Source organism: Jaculus jaculus, chromosome 8 (assembly GCF_020740685.1).
Source record: "Jaculus jaculus isolate mJacJac1 chromosome 8, mJacJac1.mat.Y.cur, whole genome shotgun sequence".
Lineage (NCBI taxonomy): Eukaryota > Metazoa > Chordata > Mammalia > Rodentia > Dipodidae > Jaculus > Jaculus jaculus.
The window spans coordinates 12,051,297-12,066,092 of record NC_059109.1 but is presented as its reverse complement, the minus strand read 5'-3'; the positions used below and the strand labels follow the sequence as shown (position 1 = coordinate 12,066,092).

The 14,796-nt window shown below is 46.9% G+C and overlaps 1 protein-coding gene across 1 annotated transcript; it reads right to left on the bottom strand.

Annotated features, from left to right (window-relative positions):
* Positions 1-6,738: 6,738 nt before the first annotated feature.
* On the bottom strand, positions 6,739-10,662 carry LOC101601578 (MAD2L1 binding protein). The gene is made up of 3 exons (XM_004649462.2): positions 10,534-10,662; positions 9,552-9,820; positions 6,739-7,670 (listed from the first exon to the last, which is right to left on the bottom strand). The coding sequence occupies exons 1-3, from the start codon at positions 10,640-10,642 to the stop codon at positions 7,158-7,160; spliced, it is 891 nt and encodes a 296-aa protein (XP_004649519.2). The 5' UTR covers positions 10,643-10,662; the 3' UTR covers positions 6,739-7,157.
* Positions 10,663-14,796: the final 4,134 nt, after the last annotated feature.

Below are 14,796 nucleotides of genomic sequence, written 5' to 3'. Positions count from 1 at the left end.
CCAGGGCCTCCAGCCATTGCAAACGAACTCCAGACACGTGCGCCCCCTGTGCATCTGGCTAACGTGGATCCTTTGGCTTTGCAGACAACCGCCTTAACCGCTAAGCCATCCCTCCAGCCCTCCCTCTTTCAGGGGTTTTAGTAAAGCTTGTAACTTGCACCTCCAGGTGCTTGGCTGGAAAAAGGTCACTGGGGGCGGCTCCTATGGTCCAGCCCTAAGGTGTGTTTGGGGGTGGATGGGATTGATTTCTAGCTCAAAGGTAAGCACAGCGGTTTCAAGCTCAGCCCGGGTTGGCTGCAGTGTTTCTCTCTGATTGGATGGATGGAAGCAGCTTCTTCCGCCATTGGTGGAACTTCCACTAGGATCTGTAAGCTTGAAATAAACTCCTTCCTCCTCTTCCGGTGCCTGGCTTGGATGTTCACCCAGCAAGGTGAAACTGACTACACTACTTTGGGCCCACCACTATGACCGTTACACCTAAATGGTAATAGCAGATAATGAAAGGTCAGAACCAACCCCACCGCACTCCCCAGGCTAACCTAACTGCTACTATTTCAAGACACTCTGGAGTCCCCTGCCAAGGGCAAAATGAACAGTTCCTCAGCAAGCTTACTGACAAGAAAGATGTGCTTTACTGTTAACAGTTGCCAAGCTTTCATTCCTAGATCATCTTGAGAAGACTCATGAAGTCAAAATACCCTGAACCCATGCTAAGCCCATAGAGACATGTGGCAAAATTACTCAGATAATTGTGCCCTTACTGCCTAAGCACTGTGCATTAAAAAAAAAAAAAAAAAAAATCAAATGGGAGCAGGGTGTGGTGGCGCACACCTTTAATCTCAGCACTTGGGAAGCACAGGTAGGAGGATCCCCGTGAGTTCAAGGCCACCCTGACACTACTTGGTGAATTCCCGGTCGGCCTGGACTGGGATGAGACCCTACCTTGAAAAAAAAAAATTCGGGCTGGAGAAATGACTTAGTGGTTAAGGCATTTGCCTGAAAAGCCAAAGGACCTCTCTGTTCAATTCCCCAGTACCCACGTAAGCCACATGCACAAGATGGCACATGCATCTGGAATTCGTTTGCAGTGACTGGAAGCCCTGGCACACCCATTCTCTCTCTCTCTCTCTGCCTCTCAAATAAATAAATAAAATATTTAAAAAAATATATAAAACAAAAGCAGGGCTGTGGAGATGGATAGCTTAGTGGTTAAGGCATTTGCCTGCAAAGCCAAAGGACCCAGGTTCTATTCCCCAGGACCCATGTAAGCCAGATACACAAGGTGGCACATGCATCTGGATTTAAAGGAAAAACATTCATTTGTGAGACTGAGGGAGAGAATGGGCACGCAAGGACCTCCAGCCAATGCAAAGGAACCCCAGATGAACATGCCACCTTGTGCATCCGGTTTTACATGGGTACTGGGGAATTGAACCTGGGTCCTTAGGCTTTGCGGGCAAGTGCCTTAATCGCTAAGCAATTTCTCCAGCCCAGCATTGTGGGTTGGTTTTTTTTTTTTTTTTTTTTTTTTTTTTTTTTTGCTTTTTTGAGGTAGGGTCTCACTCTGGTCCAGGCTGACCTGGAATTAACTCTGTTATCTCAGGGTGGCCTTGAATTCATGGCAATCCAACTACCTCTGCCTCCCAAGTGCTGGGATTAAAGGCATGCGCCACCATGCCCGGCTGCATTGTGCATTTTTAAATATTTTATTTGAGAGAGAAAACGATGGAGATAGAATGGGCACACCAGAGCCTCTAGCCACTGCAAACAAACTCCAGGTGCATATGCCACCTTGTGTATCTGGCTTACATGGGTATTGGTGAGGCCATGTCTCCAGCCCTATTGTGTTTTTTAAAAAATTTTAAATTTTATTTCAGTTTTGAGAGAGAGAGAGAAGGCAGAGAGAGAATGGGCACATCAGGGCCTTCCTTTCAGCCACAATGAATGAACTCCAGACGCTTGCCTCACTTTTGTATCTGGCTATGCGTGGGTTCTTGAGACTTGAACAAATGTTCTTGGGTTTTGCAAGTAAGCACCTTAACCACTAAGCCATCTTTCCAGCCCCCATTTTGCACTTTTAAATAAGTTATTTGAGGGAGCTGGCCTGGCTTAACAGGTCTCCCATCTCAAAACTACTTATAGGTCCCACCCTTATTCACAAGTTCTCTGCTCCCTTTGTCAAAGCCCTCTACCTCGTTTGCAGTGGCTAGAGGCCCTGGCGTGTTCATTCTCTCTGTAATAAATAAATTAATAAAATTTTTTAAACACAGTATCAGGTTACGCATGCAGATGCACAAGGTCACACATATGTCTGGAGTTCATTTGCAGGAGCTAGAGGCCTGATGCACTCATTCTCTAAGTAAATAGCAGTTAAAGCACTTGCCTGTGCAGCCTAAGCATCCAGGTTCAATTCCCCAGTACCCACATAAGCCAGAAATACAAGGAGGTACATGTGCCTGGAGTTCATTTGCAGTGGCTAGAGGCCCTGGCACACCAATTCTCTATTTGCCTCTTTCTCAAATAAATAAATCTCTAAAATACTTAAAAATAAAACAGTCAGGCATGCATGGTGGCTCACACATATAATCCCAGCTCTTGGGAGGCTGAAGCAGGCAGACAGCCATGTGTACAAGGCCAACATAGGCTACACAGTGAGTCCACGGAAGTGTAGGTTAGAATGAGAGACCCTATTTCAAAAAACAAAAACAAGGGGCTAAAGAGATGGCTCAGTAATTAAAGGTGCTTGCTTGTGCCACTGAGAAACCCTGCTGGAACTGAGCTGATAACCTCCTCCATGCAGAACAGCTGACAGAAAGCTGGAAGAAGCCATTCTATATGTAGTTCAATGGGAGAAAGAAATACCACCAGTGAAGATACTCAACAGTGGACACTGCAAGCCTTATAATTGGCCAGCCAAGCCAAATGAGCCAACAAGTGCAACAGTGGCACGTCTGTCATGGTGGAAACCAATTGCCCTCCAATTGGACTAGAGGCCCATTCCATGGGAGGGAATACTGAAAACTTAAAACAAGGGTAGTCATGAACCCTAGGGGTATAACATCTGCTGATGTCTGGAAAAATGTATATACTATGCTTATCCAACTACCCAGTAAGCACTTCTCTTAATATTTATACCCTTATATTAATGCCACTCTCACTTTGGGTAGAAAATCTTCTCTTTTCAGATGGCAGTGACCTTGGGATAACTCAGAAGGTATCACAGTGTTGGAAAGAAGTGACTGGAGTACTGAGTAACATCTCGATCACACCTTCCAAGGTTCAGGGTCTAATGCAGAAGAGGTGGCAGAAAGAATGTAAGAGCCAAAGGAAGGGTAGGACTCCTTACAACGTGCTCCCTCCAGACATAAAATTGCCTGGATATCCATGACCTCATAGTGTCTGATGCTACCTACACAAGACATAAGAGGAGGAAAAGATCATGACATCAAAATAAAAGACAGACTGATTGAGATGGGGAGGGGATATGATGGAGAATGGAATTTCAAAGGGGAAAGTGGAGGGAGGGAGGGTATTAACATGGGTATTTTTTATAATCATGGAAAATGTTTTAAAAAATTGAGAAAAAAAATTAAAATTAAAAAAGGTGCTTGCTTGCAAAAGCCTGATGGCCCAGGTTCAATTCCCTAGTACCCATGTAAAGCTAAATGCACAAAGTAAAGCATGCATCTGGAGTTTATATGCAGTGGCAAGAGGCCCTGGCATGCCCGTTTTCTCTCTCTGCTTCCAAATTAATAAAGAAGTCGAGCATGGTGGCACAAGCCTTTAATCCCAGCACTTGGGAAGCAGAGGTAGGAGGATCGCCATGAGTTCAAGGCCGCCCTGAGACTACATAGTAAATTCCAGGTCAGCCTGGGCTAGAGTGAAACCCTAACTCAAAAAACCAAAGGTCATCTGGGTCCTGGGGAATTGAACCTGGGTCCTTTGGCTTTGCAGGCAAATGCCTTAAGTGCTAAGCCATCTCTCCAGCCCAAAAGCTAATATTTTTAAAGACTGAGGGACTGGTCAAGTAATCATCACACAGTCCTAGTCATGACCAAACATGAATGAGAACCAAGGAGGAAAATTTTGCCTGAGCCTGCACAAGGCTGATTCTCAGTTTCCAAAACTGAGCTAAGTAAAATTCTTTTTTACAGGAAATCAAAATAAAAGCCAGGCCTAGGCCAAATGTGGGGGCCCAGGTTTAATGGTTTAAGCTCAGTACTGGGGAGGCAAAGGTGGGAGGATCATGGTGAGTTCCAAGTCAGCCTTGGCTAGCCTGAGACCCTACCTTGAAAGCACACACACACAGGTCCGGGTATGATGGCACATGCCTTTACTTCCAACACTTGGGAGCCAGATGTAAGAGGATTACCATGAGTTCAAGGCCACCCTGAAACTACATAGTGAATTCCAGGTCAGCCTGGGCTACAGGAAAACCCTACCTCAAACAAACCAACCAAAAAAAAGGGCTGGAGAGATGGCTTAGCGGTTAAGTGCTTGCCTGTGAAGCCGAAGGACCCCGGTTCAAGGCTCGATTCCCCAGGACCCATGTTAGCCAGATGCACAAGGGGGCGCACACATCTGGAGTTTGTTTGCAGTGGCTGGAGGTCCTGGCATGCCCATTCTCTCTCTCTCTCTCCATCTGTCTCTTTCTCTCTCTGTGTCTGTTGCTCTCAAATAATAATGATGATGATGATAATAATAATAAAGCCAGCCCTGGGCTGGAGCGATGGCTTAGTAGTTAAAGCATTTGCCTGTGAAGCCAAAGGACCCAGATTCAATTCCCCAGTACCCACGTAAGCCAGATGCACAGGGTGGCACATGTATTTAGAGTTCACCCTGACATGCCTATTTCTCTATCTCCCTCTTTCTTTCTCTGAAATAATTAAAAAAAAAAAAAAAAGCCATGTGCTTGCAATGCCTAACGACCTGGGTCTGATTCCCAAGTACCCACAGAAAGCAATATGCATAAAGTGATGCATGTATCTGGTGTCTGTTTGCAATGGCTAAAGGCCCTGGAACAACCATTCTCATTATCTCTCTTCTTGCAAATAAATAACTTTTTTTTTTTTTTTTTTTTTTTTTGGTTTTTCGAGGTAGGGTCTCACTCTGGCTCAGGCTGACCTGGAATTCACTATGTAGTCTCAGGGTGGCCTCGAACTCATGGTGATCCTCCTACCTCTGCCTCCCGAGTGCTGGGATTAAAGGCGTGCGCGACCACGCCCGGCATAAAGCCACGTGAGACCCTACCTTGAAAAACCAAAAAAAAAGAAAAAATTAAAAAAATAAATAACATTTTTAAATGATAAATAATAAACAAAACATAGTATATGTCTTAAACATATGCTATGTTTCAAGTACTTTCTACACATTATCTAACAGCCTTGCAGAATTAGGCACTATTTGCCCCACATACACTTACGCAAATGCAAGCCCATTTCCAATACTAACAATGTGGGGATTCTGTCCTCAACTTGCTTCCAGGAAATAAGCAAGGACTCTCCTTGCCCAGGGACAAAGGACTCCACTCTTCTGTAGGTAGGACAGAGTCAAGCCTGAGAGGGTAACAGCAACGATCACAATGGCAAGTCAGATGTACCCAAAGAACTGCCAAGTCAAGAAGGCAGGGTTTTACCAGAGCAGCTGCCAGCTGCCGTCAAGCAGCCACAGTGACACTGCTCTGGGCAGAACTCCAAAGGAATATCCAGCCACAGGGAGCAAATCCTACAGGATTCCAGGCACTCTGGGAGGCCTGAGCCTCCAGATGAATCCAGCTTTGCTAAGAGCCTCTGGCTTTTCTTGTCTCAGCCTCCTTCCTGTCATTTGCTTCTCAGACCTGAAGGGCAGAACTGGCCAGGCTTACCAGAACCATACAGACCTCAAGTCTCACCCTCTAGATTGAGGCCCGAAAGCCTGACATGTGGCCTGCGTCTATTTGATGGTTGACTTCATGAAGAAAGACCTGATTCAACATTCTTCTGTCCTGAATAACCACCAGCAGAATCTCACACTCTACTCACAGCTTACCCTTGTTGAAAAGGCCGTGGCTCTGTTGCTCTGAGAGAATGAACTTGAGCTAGAATTGTGCTGGTGTAAGAACTCTAGTCCCAACTCTTCCTTTTCCCCCCATAGGCAGGGTCTCACTCTAGCCCAGGCTAATCTGGAACTCTAGTCCAACGCTGATTTCAAACTCTTGGCAATTCTCCTACCTGGGATTAAAGGCATGCACCACCACACCCAGCTATTGTTGTTTCCAAGGCTTGTTATCAAATTACTTAACTTCCCAGTCTGGTCAGAGACTCATGAAGAGAAAAAAATAATTAGTAGTAAAAGATCCCACAGAGCTGAGGAGATGGCTGTAATTAAAGGTGATTGCTTGCAAAGCCTGCGGGCCTTGGTTTGATTCTCTAGTCCTGATGTAAAACCTGATGCACAATGTGGCACAGGCATCTGGAGTCCATTTGCAGTGGCAAAAGGTCAGTAGTATGACTCTCTCTACCAAATAATTATTTTGGGTTTTCCAAGGTAGGGTTTGTAGCTCAGGTTGACCTGGAATTCACTATGTCGTCTCAGGGTGGCCTCAAACTCTAGCGGTCCTCCTATCTCTACCTCCCGAGTGCTAGGATTAAATGTGTCTGCCACCACACCTGGCATTAATAAATAATATATAAATTTTTAATCCTGGAAGCCCAACAGAAGAGGTTCAGGCAAAAATAAAATAGTCTCAAGGCCAATGAATCCCTTTAAGTGGCAAGTTTCAGGAGAATTTAATAGGACTGTATTCATTATATATTTAAATTCATGAGTCACATCAACATTATGACCTTGGAAAAAGTTCTGAGGAGACAGAGCAGTCACTTCCATAGGAGAATCTACTGACCCATTTTTGCTTTCCAACCCCAAACAGAACCACCTGACCCAGTGGCCTCAGGGAAAGTCAACCTTTGATTCAGAGATATTACTCCACAATGATTATGACAGTCACAGCCACAGTGCCAGCCCACCAGGATGTTTAGGGAAGATGGGCACACAGCATATGAAGTCTTCTTCCCTCACCAGGACGACACTCCAATTCCAAGCAAGAGAAGGGTGACTTGGTGCCACAGGGAGAGATGATCCAGCCATTGTTCTCACGATTAAAAAGCACCCTCATTCACTCACTCATGGAAGCCTTTAAGTGTCACTGGGGCCTGAAACCAAATGTAATCCTCCGAAGCCATGGCTGGGATGGAAGGCCTGCCACACGACAGGGTCACAGTGAGTTTGTGGCCCCGGCTGGGCACTCTGTAGTTGAGCTTGGGTCGGAACCAATCTTCTCCACAGTCGCGGTGTCCCTGTACCATGATAATGGTGCCCATGAGCGGAGGAACCTGTAGCTCACTAAAGGCATCAGCCATGAAAATAGCTCGAAAGAGACGTCTCAGACAAGCTGCTGTGCTCAGGCCCTGGTCCACACTGAAGGGGGCCAGCCTGGACAAGTCCAGTTCATAGAATTCCTTGGGGTTTATGGAATTGCCCCCAAGGAGGATCAACACTCGGGGCACTAGTGTCCGGGCAAAGAAGTCCTGTAGATGACCGAGGACACTCTCCAGTTCTGCCAGGGCCTGCTGACATTTCCTGATGTTCACCTCACTGGTGACCCGAGGTTTCTTCCTCACGGTGTCCTCTGCCTGTGTGGACAAATGATGGGAGGAGAGAGCAAGCAGGGTAAAGCTGATGCCTCCTCAAGAACTCCGCTGGGGGCTAGGGGTGTAGCTTGGTTGGTATAGTGCTTGCCTAACATATTATGAAGCCCTGGGTTCGATCCCATGCACTGCGCATACAGAGCACAGTGGTACACACCTGGAATTCCAGGATTTGAATTCCAGGAGGCAAATACAGAAGTATCAATTAAACACCATCCTCAGCTGCATACTGAGTTTGAAGCCAGCTTGGCATCAGGAAACCCTGCCTCAAACAACAACAAAAAGAAACAAAATAAAAGGAAAAGGAGGAGGGAGCAACAGAATACACCACCACTTACCCCTCCCCTTTTGGTACATATAGAAAAACTAACAAGACTGGATTTCTTTTTACTTTTTGTTTTCCCAGAGGTAGTCTCCCTCGAGCCCAAGCTGACCTGGAATTCACTAGCCTCAGGCCAGCCTCTAACTCACAGTAATCATCCTACCTCAGTATCCAACTCAGGCACTGGAATGCTGAGATTAAAGGCATGCACCACCACACTTGGTGAAACCAGATTTCTGATGTTGAGGGGTTTTTTTTGTTTGTTTGTTTGCTTGCTCTAGCCCAAACTGACCTGGAATTTAGTCTCGGGCAACCTCAAACTCAGTGATCCTCCTACCTCAGCCTCCCAAATGCCAGGATTAAAGGCATACACCACCATGCCTACCTATGTTGGTTTTTTTTTTTTTTTTTTTGGTTTTTCGAGGTAGGGTCTCACTCTGGTCCAGGCTAACCTGGAATTAACTCTGTAGTCTCAGAGTGGCCTTGAACTCACGGGGATCCTCCTACCTCTGCCTCCCGAGTGCTGGGATTAAAGGCGTGCGCCACCACGCCCGGCTTTATGTTGGGTTTTAATAGAGGTTATTATACTAAAAAGAAAACTAGGGGGCTGGAGAGATGGTTTAGCAGTTAAACTACTTGCTAGCAAAGCCTAAGGATCCAAGTTTGATTGCCACAAGTACCCATATAAAGCCAGATGCACAAAGGTGGCACATGAGTCTGGAGTTCCTTTGCAGTGGCTAGAGGCCATGGCACACCCATTCTCTCTCTCTCTCTCAAATAAATTAAAATAAAGTTGAAAGCTGGGCGTGGTAGTGCACGGCTTTAATCCCAGCACTCGGGAGGCAGAGGCGAGGCCATCCTGAGACTACACAGTGAATTCCAGGTCAGCCTGAGCTAAAGTGAGACCCTACCTCGAAAAATAAAAACTAAATAAATAAAATAAAACAAAGTTGAAAGTTAAAAAGAAAACTAAGCCGGGTGTGGTGGCACACACCTTTAATCCCAGTACTTGGGAGGTAGAGGTAGGAGGTTTGCCATGAGTTTAAGACCACCCTGAGACTACACAGTGAATTCCAGATCAGTCTGGGCTAAAGTGAAAGCCTATCTTGGAAAAAAAGAAAAAGAAAAAGAAAAAAAAGAAAAGAAATAAAGAACTAGTTCATGAAGTTCTGATACAACACATAATAGGAGTCTCAGAAAGAGAAAAAGGTAAAAAAAAAAAAAAATTACAGTGAAGAGAATGTGTGGAAAGAAGGCCTTGGCAATTGTCTAGGCTGACACACACCTTGGGGGACTGTACCTGCCTACCACCTACCTACAAGCCACTTAGTTTTCTCACCAATTTTCTTTTCTTTCCCTTTTTTTTTTTTTCTTTTTTGGTAGGGTCTTGCTCCAGCCCAAGCTGACCTGGAATTCACTATGTAGCCTCAGAGTGGCCTCGAACTCACAGCAGTCCTCCTACCTCGGCCTCCTGGGTGCTGGGATTAAAGGTGTGCGCCCATGCCCGCCCGGCTTCTCAACAATTTTCTGTCAAATGTGCATACCTGCTGAGGTGGTTTTCGGTAGAAGTGCTTCAGCTGTTCATACGGCAGAGGGAGCTGCTGGCGTTGGTACATGATATGCTTCAGAAACTCACAAGTAAACTGATAACAGCCTTCCTGGCTTACAGGCCCGGGAAACACCACTGGTACCAGACAGTCTCTTGGACAAAAGGGCTCCGATGCGTTGGAAGGTTCCTGGGCAGAGGTAACTGTCTCAAGGAGATCTACACAGGGAACATGAGTTTCTTCCGACTTCTCACACCACTCCAAATCTAGTAGGTGAATGGAAATGAGAAAAATATTAAAAAAAAAAAAAAAAAAAAAAAACGGATATGGTGACTCCCAGTACTCGGGAGGCTGATGTAGCAAAATCATCGCGAGTTCCAGGCCACTGAGCTACAGTAAGACCAAGAAAACCCAACTGGGGGCCGGGCGTGGTGACGCCTTTAATCTCAGTCCTGAAGAAGCAGAGGTAGGAGGAGGATCGCTGTGAGTTCGAGGCTAGTCTGGAACTATAGAGTCAGTTCCAGCTCAGAAGGGGTTAGAGACCCAGCCTCAAAAAAAAAAAAAAACAGTGCTCAAAGACAACCGTCAGGATTCTCATCCCCTGTGGCCATCGCTTCAACCACCCCCGCGAAGGGGACACCGGCTGGACTCCTGCCAGTGGAGAGTTAAATGACAGCGGGACAGTCTGGGGCAGTGAGAAGCAGTGCCCACGGTTCTGCTCTACACCAGGCGGGGACCCGGATTGGGGAACTAAGTCCAAAGTGTCCAGCGGGCTCCGGACACTGAAGGACAGCCGGCGAGCCGGCTCCACCCAGGGCGAGGCAGCCTCGGGCAGGGCCGCAGCGAGGCGGGACACCAGCGGGCGTCAGTCAGGAGGACGGGGACGACTGGCCAGGCACGAGCGCCAGCCCAAGTGACCTGAAGCGGGGTGGCAGTAGGGAAGACAAAAGGTCCCCGAGCCCTAGATCTCACACTTTACCAGGGACGGCGGCGGGAGAAAGGACTTCCGGCTCCGGCGCGGCCATCACGGCCTCCCGCCTCGGACTCTGCGCCCAGCAGTTTAGAATGAGCGCTCCGCCGCGGAGCATCCTGGGAAGCTCAAGCCTCCACTTCCGGCTCCGCGGGGGGGGCTGGTGGAGCGCGGCGCAGGCGCAGTACGGTAGAGGCCGGGCGGGCCGGAGAGTTGAGCCGCTTCAGACAGCCTGTCACAGAGACGTCCGGCCCTTCGGACCTAAGGGATCCAGGGAGCGCTCCTCCGCCGGGCGCTGCCTTCCCAAGTCGCACCGCGCTCCAGCCATCTTTCACTGACCTCTGCGCCCCGGCCCTGTCCTCGGTGCTGGAGACGATCAAAACGATCAACGATGAAGGCTCGGGCCGCGACCTCCTGGGGGCCATTATGTATAGAACTCGCAGTGATGGGATGCGCAGTGCAGTGGACGTGAAGTATGGGGTGGGGGAGTGGGCGGGAAAAGAAGAAGAAATGTGTAAAGCGGGTGAATGGAGAGATGGCTCACCGATTAAGGTGCTTGCTTGCAAAGCCTGACAGCGTGGGTTTGATTCCACATTATCCTCGTAAAGCCAGATGGCGCATGCGTCGGCAGTTTGCAGCGACAAGAGGCCCCTGGTGCGCCTATTCTCTGTCTCTCTCTCTCTCTCTCTCAAACTATATATATATATATATATATATGTTTTTCGAGATAGGGTCTCACTCTAGCCCAGGCTGACATGAAATTCACTATGTAGTCTCAGAGTGGTCTTGAACTCATGGTGATCCTTTACCTCTACCTCGCCAGTGCTGAAATTAAAGGTGTGCGACCCCACGCATTTTATCGTGGAGGATGATAAGAGGATCACCATGAATTCGAGGCTACCCTGAGACTACATAGTGAATTCTAGGTTAGCCTGAGCTACGGTGAGACCCTACCTTGAAAACCAAAAAACAAAAAAGTAAAAAGAAATGTGTGAAATTGTGACCTTTAGGATGACTAACCAAGATGGGAGGACCTATTGTTGTGGAGACCTCCAGAAACAAGAGCATTCTTTCTTCGAGGACTGAATGAGGTCCATTATTATAAAGAGTTAGGAGCCAAGGCTGGTGAGACCACTCTTGTGAAGCTCACGGGACCCAGGTTTGATTCCCCAGGACCCACGTAAGCCAGATGCACAAGGTTGCACATGCATCTGGGGTTCATTTGCACTAGCTAGAGGCCCTGGCATGCCTATTCTCTCTCTCTCTCTAATAAATAAATAAATTATAAATAAATTAATTAATTTTAAAAAACCTTTTTTTTGTTTTTTTAATTTTATTTATTTATTTATTTGAGAGCAACAGACACAGAGAGAAAGACAGATAGAGGGAGAGAGAGAGAATGGGCGCGCCAGGGCTTCCAGCCTCTGCAAGCGAACTCCAGACGCGTGCGCCCCCTTGTGCATCTGGCTAACGTGGGACCTGGGGAACTGAGCCTCGAACCGGGGTCCTTAGGCTTCACAGGCAAGTGCTTAACTGCTAAGCCATCTCTCCAGCCCCTTTTTTGTTTTTTTTTGAAGTAGGGTCTCACTGTAGCCCAGGCTGATCTGAATTATCTATGTAGTCTCAGGTGGCCCCAAACTCACAGCAATCCTCCTACCTCTGCCTCCAAAGTGTTGGGATTAAAAGCGTGTTCCACTGTGTCTGGCTTAATAAATAATTTTTTTAAATACTATGGTATTGGGCTGGTGGTGTAGCTCTGTCCTGGCATAACTTTCATGGAATTTTGGGTCCCAACAATGGAAAAATATGACATTTGAGCAAATAAAAATCGTGGGCTAGAGACATGGCTCAGTGGTTAAAAGGTTGCTTAGAAAGCCTACCTGACCTGGCTCAATTCCCAAACACCTACATAAAACCAGACACAAGATGAGTGCATGCATCTTTGATCCCAGAGTGTCTAAAACAACGGAAGGTGGAGCCAGAAGGATCCAAAGGTCATTGCTGTGGCCTAGACAATCCTTCTGAAGTCCGTGCACACATGCCACTCACATAGGTTCTTTAATTCCTTCTTGACTTGTTTTGAATAGGAATTGATTTGCTTACCTTCTATCAGAATAAAATTCCTAAGTACACATGACAGGTGCTGGACAAGGAGGCCCTCTGTCTTCAAAAACCTGTGTTGAGCACATTTTCATCCCCCCCACCGAAGGGAAAAAAAAAGCATTTTACTTATTTAAATATGAGAGAGAAAGAGAGAGATAGAGAAGAGAGCAACAGACAGGGAATGGGCACACCAGGTGCCCTAGTCCACAAGAGCACCCCAGGGTGTATCGGGCTTGCGTGCATCCCACTCGCATGTGTCCCAGGGATTTAAACCCAGGTCCTGGGCTGGAGAGATGGCTTAGCGGTTAAGCGCTTGCCTGTGAAGCCTAAGGACCCCAGTTCGAGGCTCGGTTCCCCAGGTCCCACGTTAGCCAGATGCACAAGGGGGTGCACGCGTCTGGAGTTCGTTTGCAGAGGCTGGAAGCCCTGGCGCGCCCATTCTCTCTCTCTCCCTCTATCTGTCTTTCTCTCTGTGTCTGTCGCTCTCAAATAAATAAATAAAATTTAAAAAAAATAAAAAAATAAACCCAGGTCCTTTGGCTTCAGAGTCAAAGGCTCTAACTGCTAAACCATTTCCCAGTTCCCACGCCTCCTGTGTCTTTTCTTCTTTTCCCTTTCTTTTTCCAGCTGATTTGAATTCTAGTACAGGTGACATGGAATTCAGGATGTAGCCACAGGGTGGCTGCAATATCATGCGCATCCTCTTATCTCTTCTGGCAGTAAAGGTGCCTGCTATGACTTCAAGCTCCCTGTGTTTATGATACTCAACTGCTCTGATCATTGAAAATCAGAGATCAAATGAAGACTATGCAAGATGGGTCAAAGGTTACAAACAGGCCTAAATGTTTGTCCTTCAACAGGGATACCCTAGAAAGAAATGTGTATATGACTTCCATTTGACCCAAAGACATTGCTATCATTTTCTGGCAAGTAAAGATATCATTCCAGTGCAATATACAAGAACCTGTTTGGAAAACTGGAGACGCTGGGTGCAGTGTCATCTACAACGTCACCATAAAGCATAGTCATGCCTGCTCTTTGTCTTCCATGTCACATGGGAATTTCTCATGATTGTGAGGAGCAAGTAAGGCCACAACAAATTCTAACTGTGTTCACAGTGGACCGTGTGTTACATACTTACCGTATTTTCCTTGATATCTGTGAATGTTACTCACTGAACAAGGGGCACATCCATGATTTTCCAATACTTACCCTTCTGGTCCTTCATTCCACCTGCATCCATTGTTGCGTCACGATGGTTCTCGAGAGCCTGCGAATGGGTACACAGACCCTCAGAATACATGTTTGGACCCTGACACTCCTAATTCTTTCTAGCCTGGCTTCAGCAATTTGGCCCTGGGCCTATAAGGCTTTAAAGAATGTCGATACTTGGGCCGGAGAGATGGTTTAGCAGTTAAGCACTCGCCTGTGAAGCCTAAGGGCCCTGGTTCGAGGCTCTGTTCCCCAGGTCCCACGTTAGCCAGATGCACAAGGGGGCGCACACATCTGGAGTTCGTTTGCAGTGGCTGGAAGCCCTGGTGTGCCCATTCTCTCTCTCTATGTGCCTCTTTCTCTCTGTGTCTGTCGCTCTCAAATAAATAAATTTAAAATAAAAAATAAAACATGCTACATGCCCAGGATATATCCCTCCTCACTCTATAAGGGTGTTTCCGTCCTCACCAATCCTCTTTCTTACTTCTTTCCTTCCTTCCTTCCCTCCTTCCTTCCTTCCTTCTTTTAAAAAAAAGAAAAAGAAAAAAAAGAATGTTGATACTTGCATATGGGTTTTATGTTGCTCATATTTTCTTTCCCCTTCTGAACTCAGGAGACTCCTGTGTGTCTACTGCCTCAAAGAGATGTTGGTCCTCCTGCTAGAAAGGGGCTCAGGACTCATTGGTAGGTTCTCACCTCACCTGGAAGCTCTGCATGTCCCATGCGGACATGACCACTTAAGTCACATGTGTGTCAGGGGCCTCCTTTCCCCAGCACACAGAGATTCCCTGCATCTTCATGGCATTCTATTTCACCTAAAAGCTCTCACCCTAGGTTAGAGAATCGGCTCTCTTCAGAAAAAGGGTCGGATTTATCCAATCCACAAAGATGGCTGATGCGTGGCCATGTGCCAGCCCAAGTCGTTCTTGTTCAAACTGAGCAATTTTTTCAGGTTCA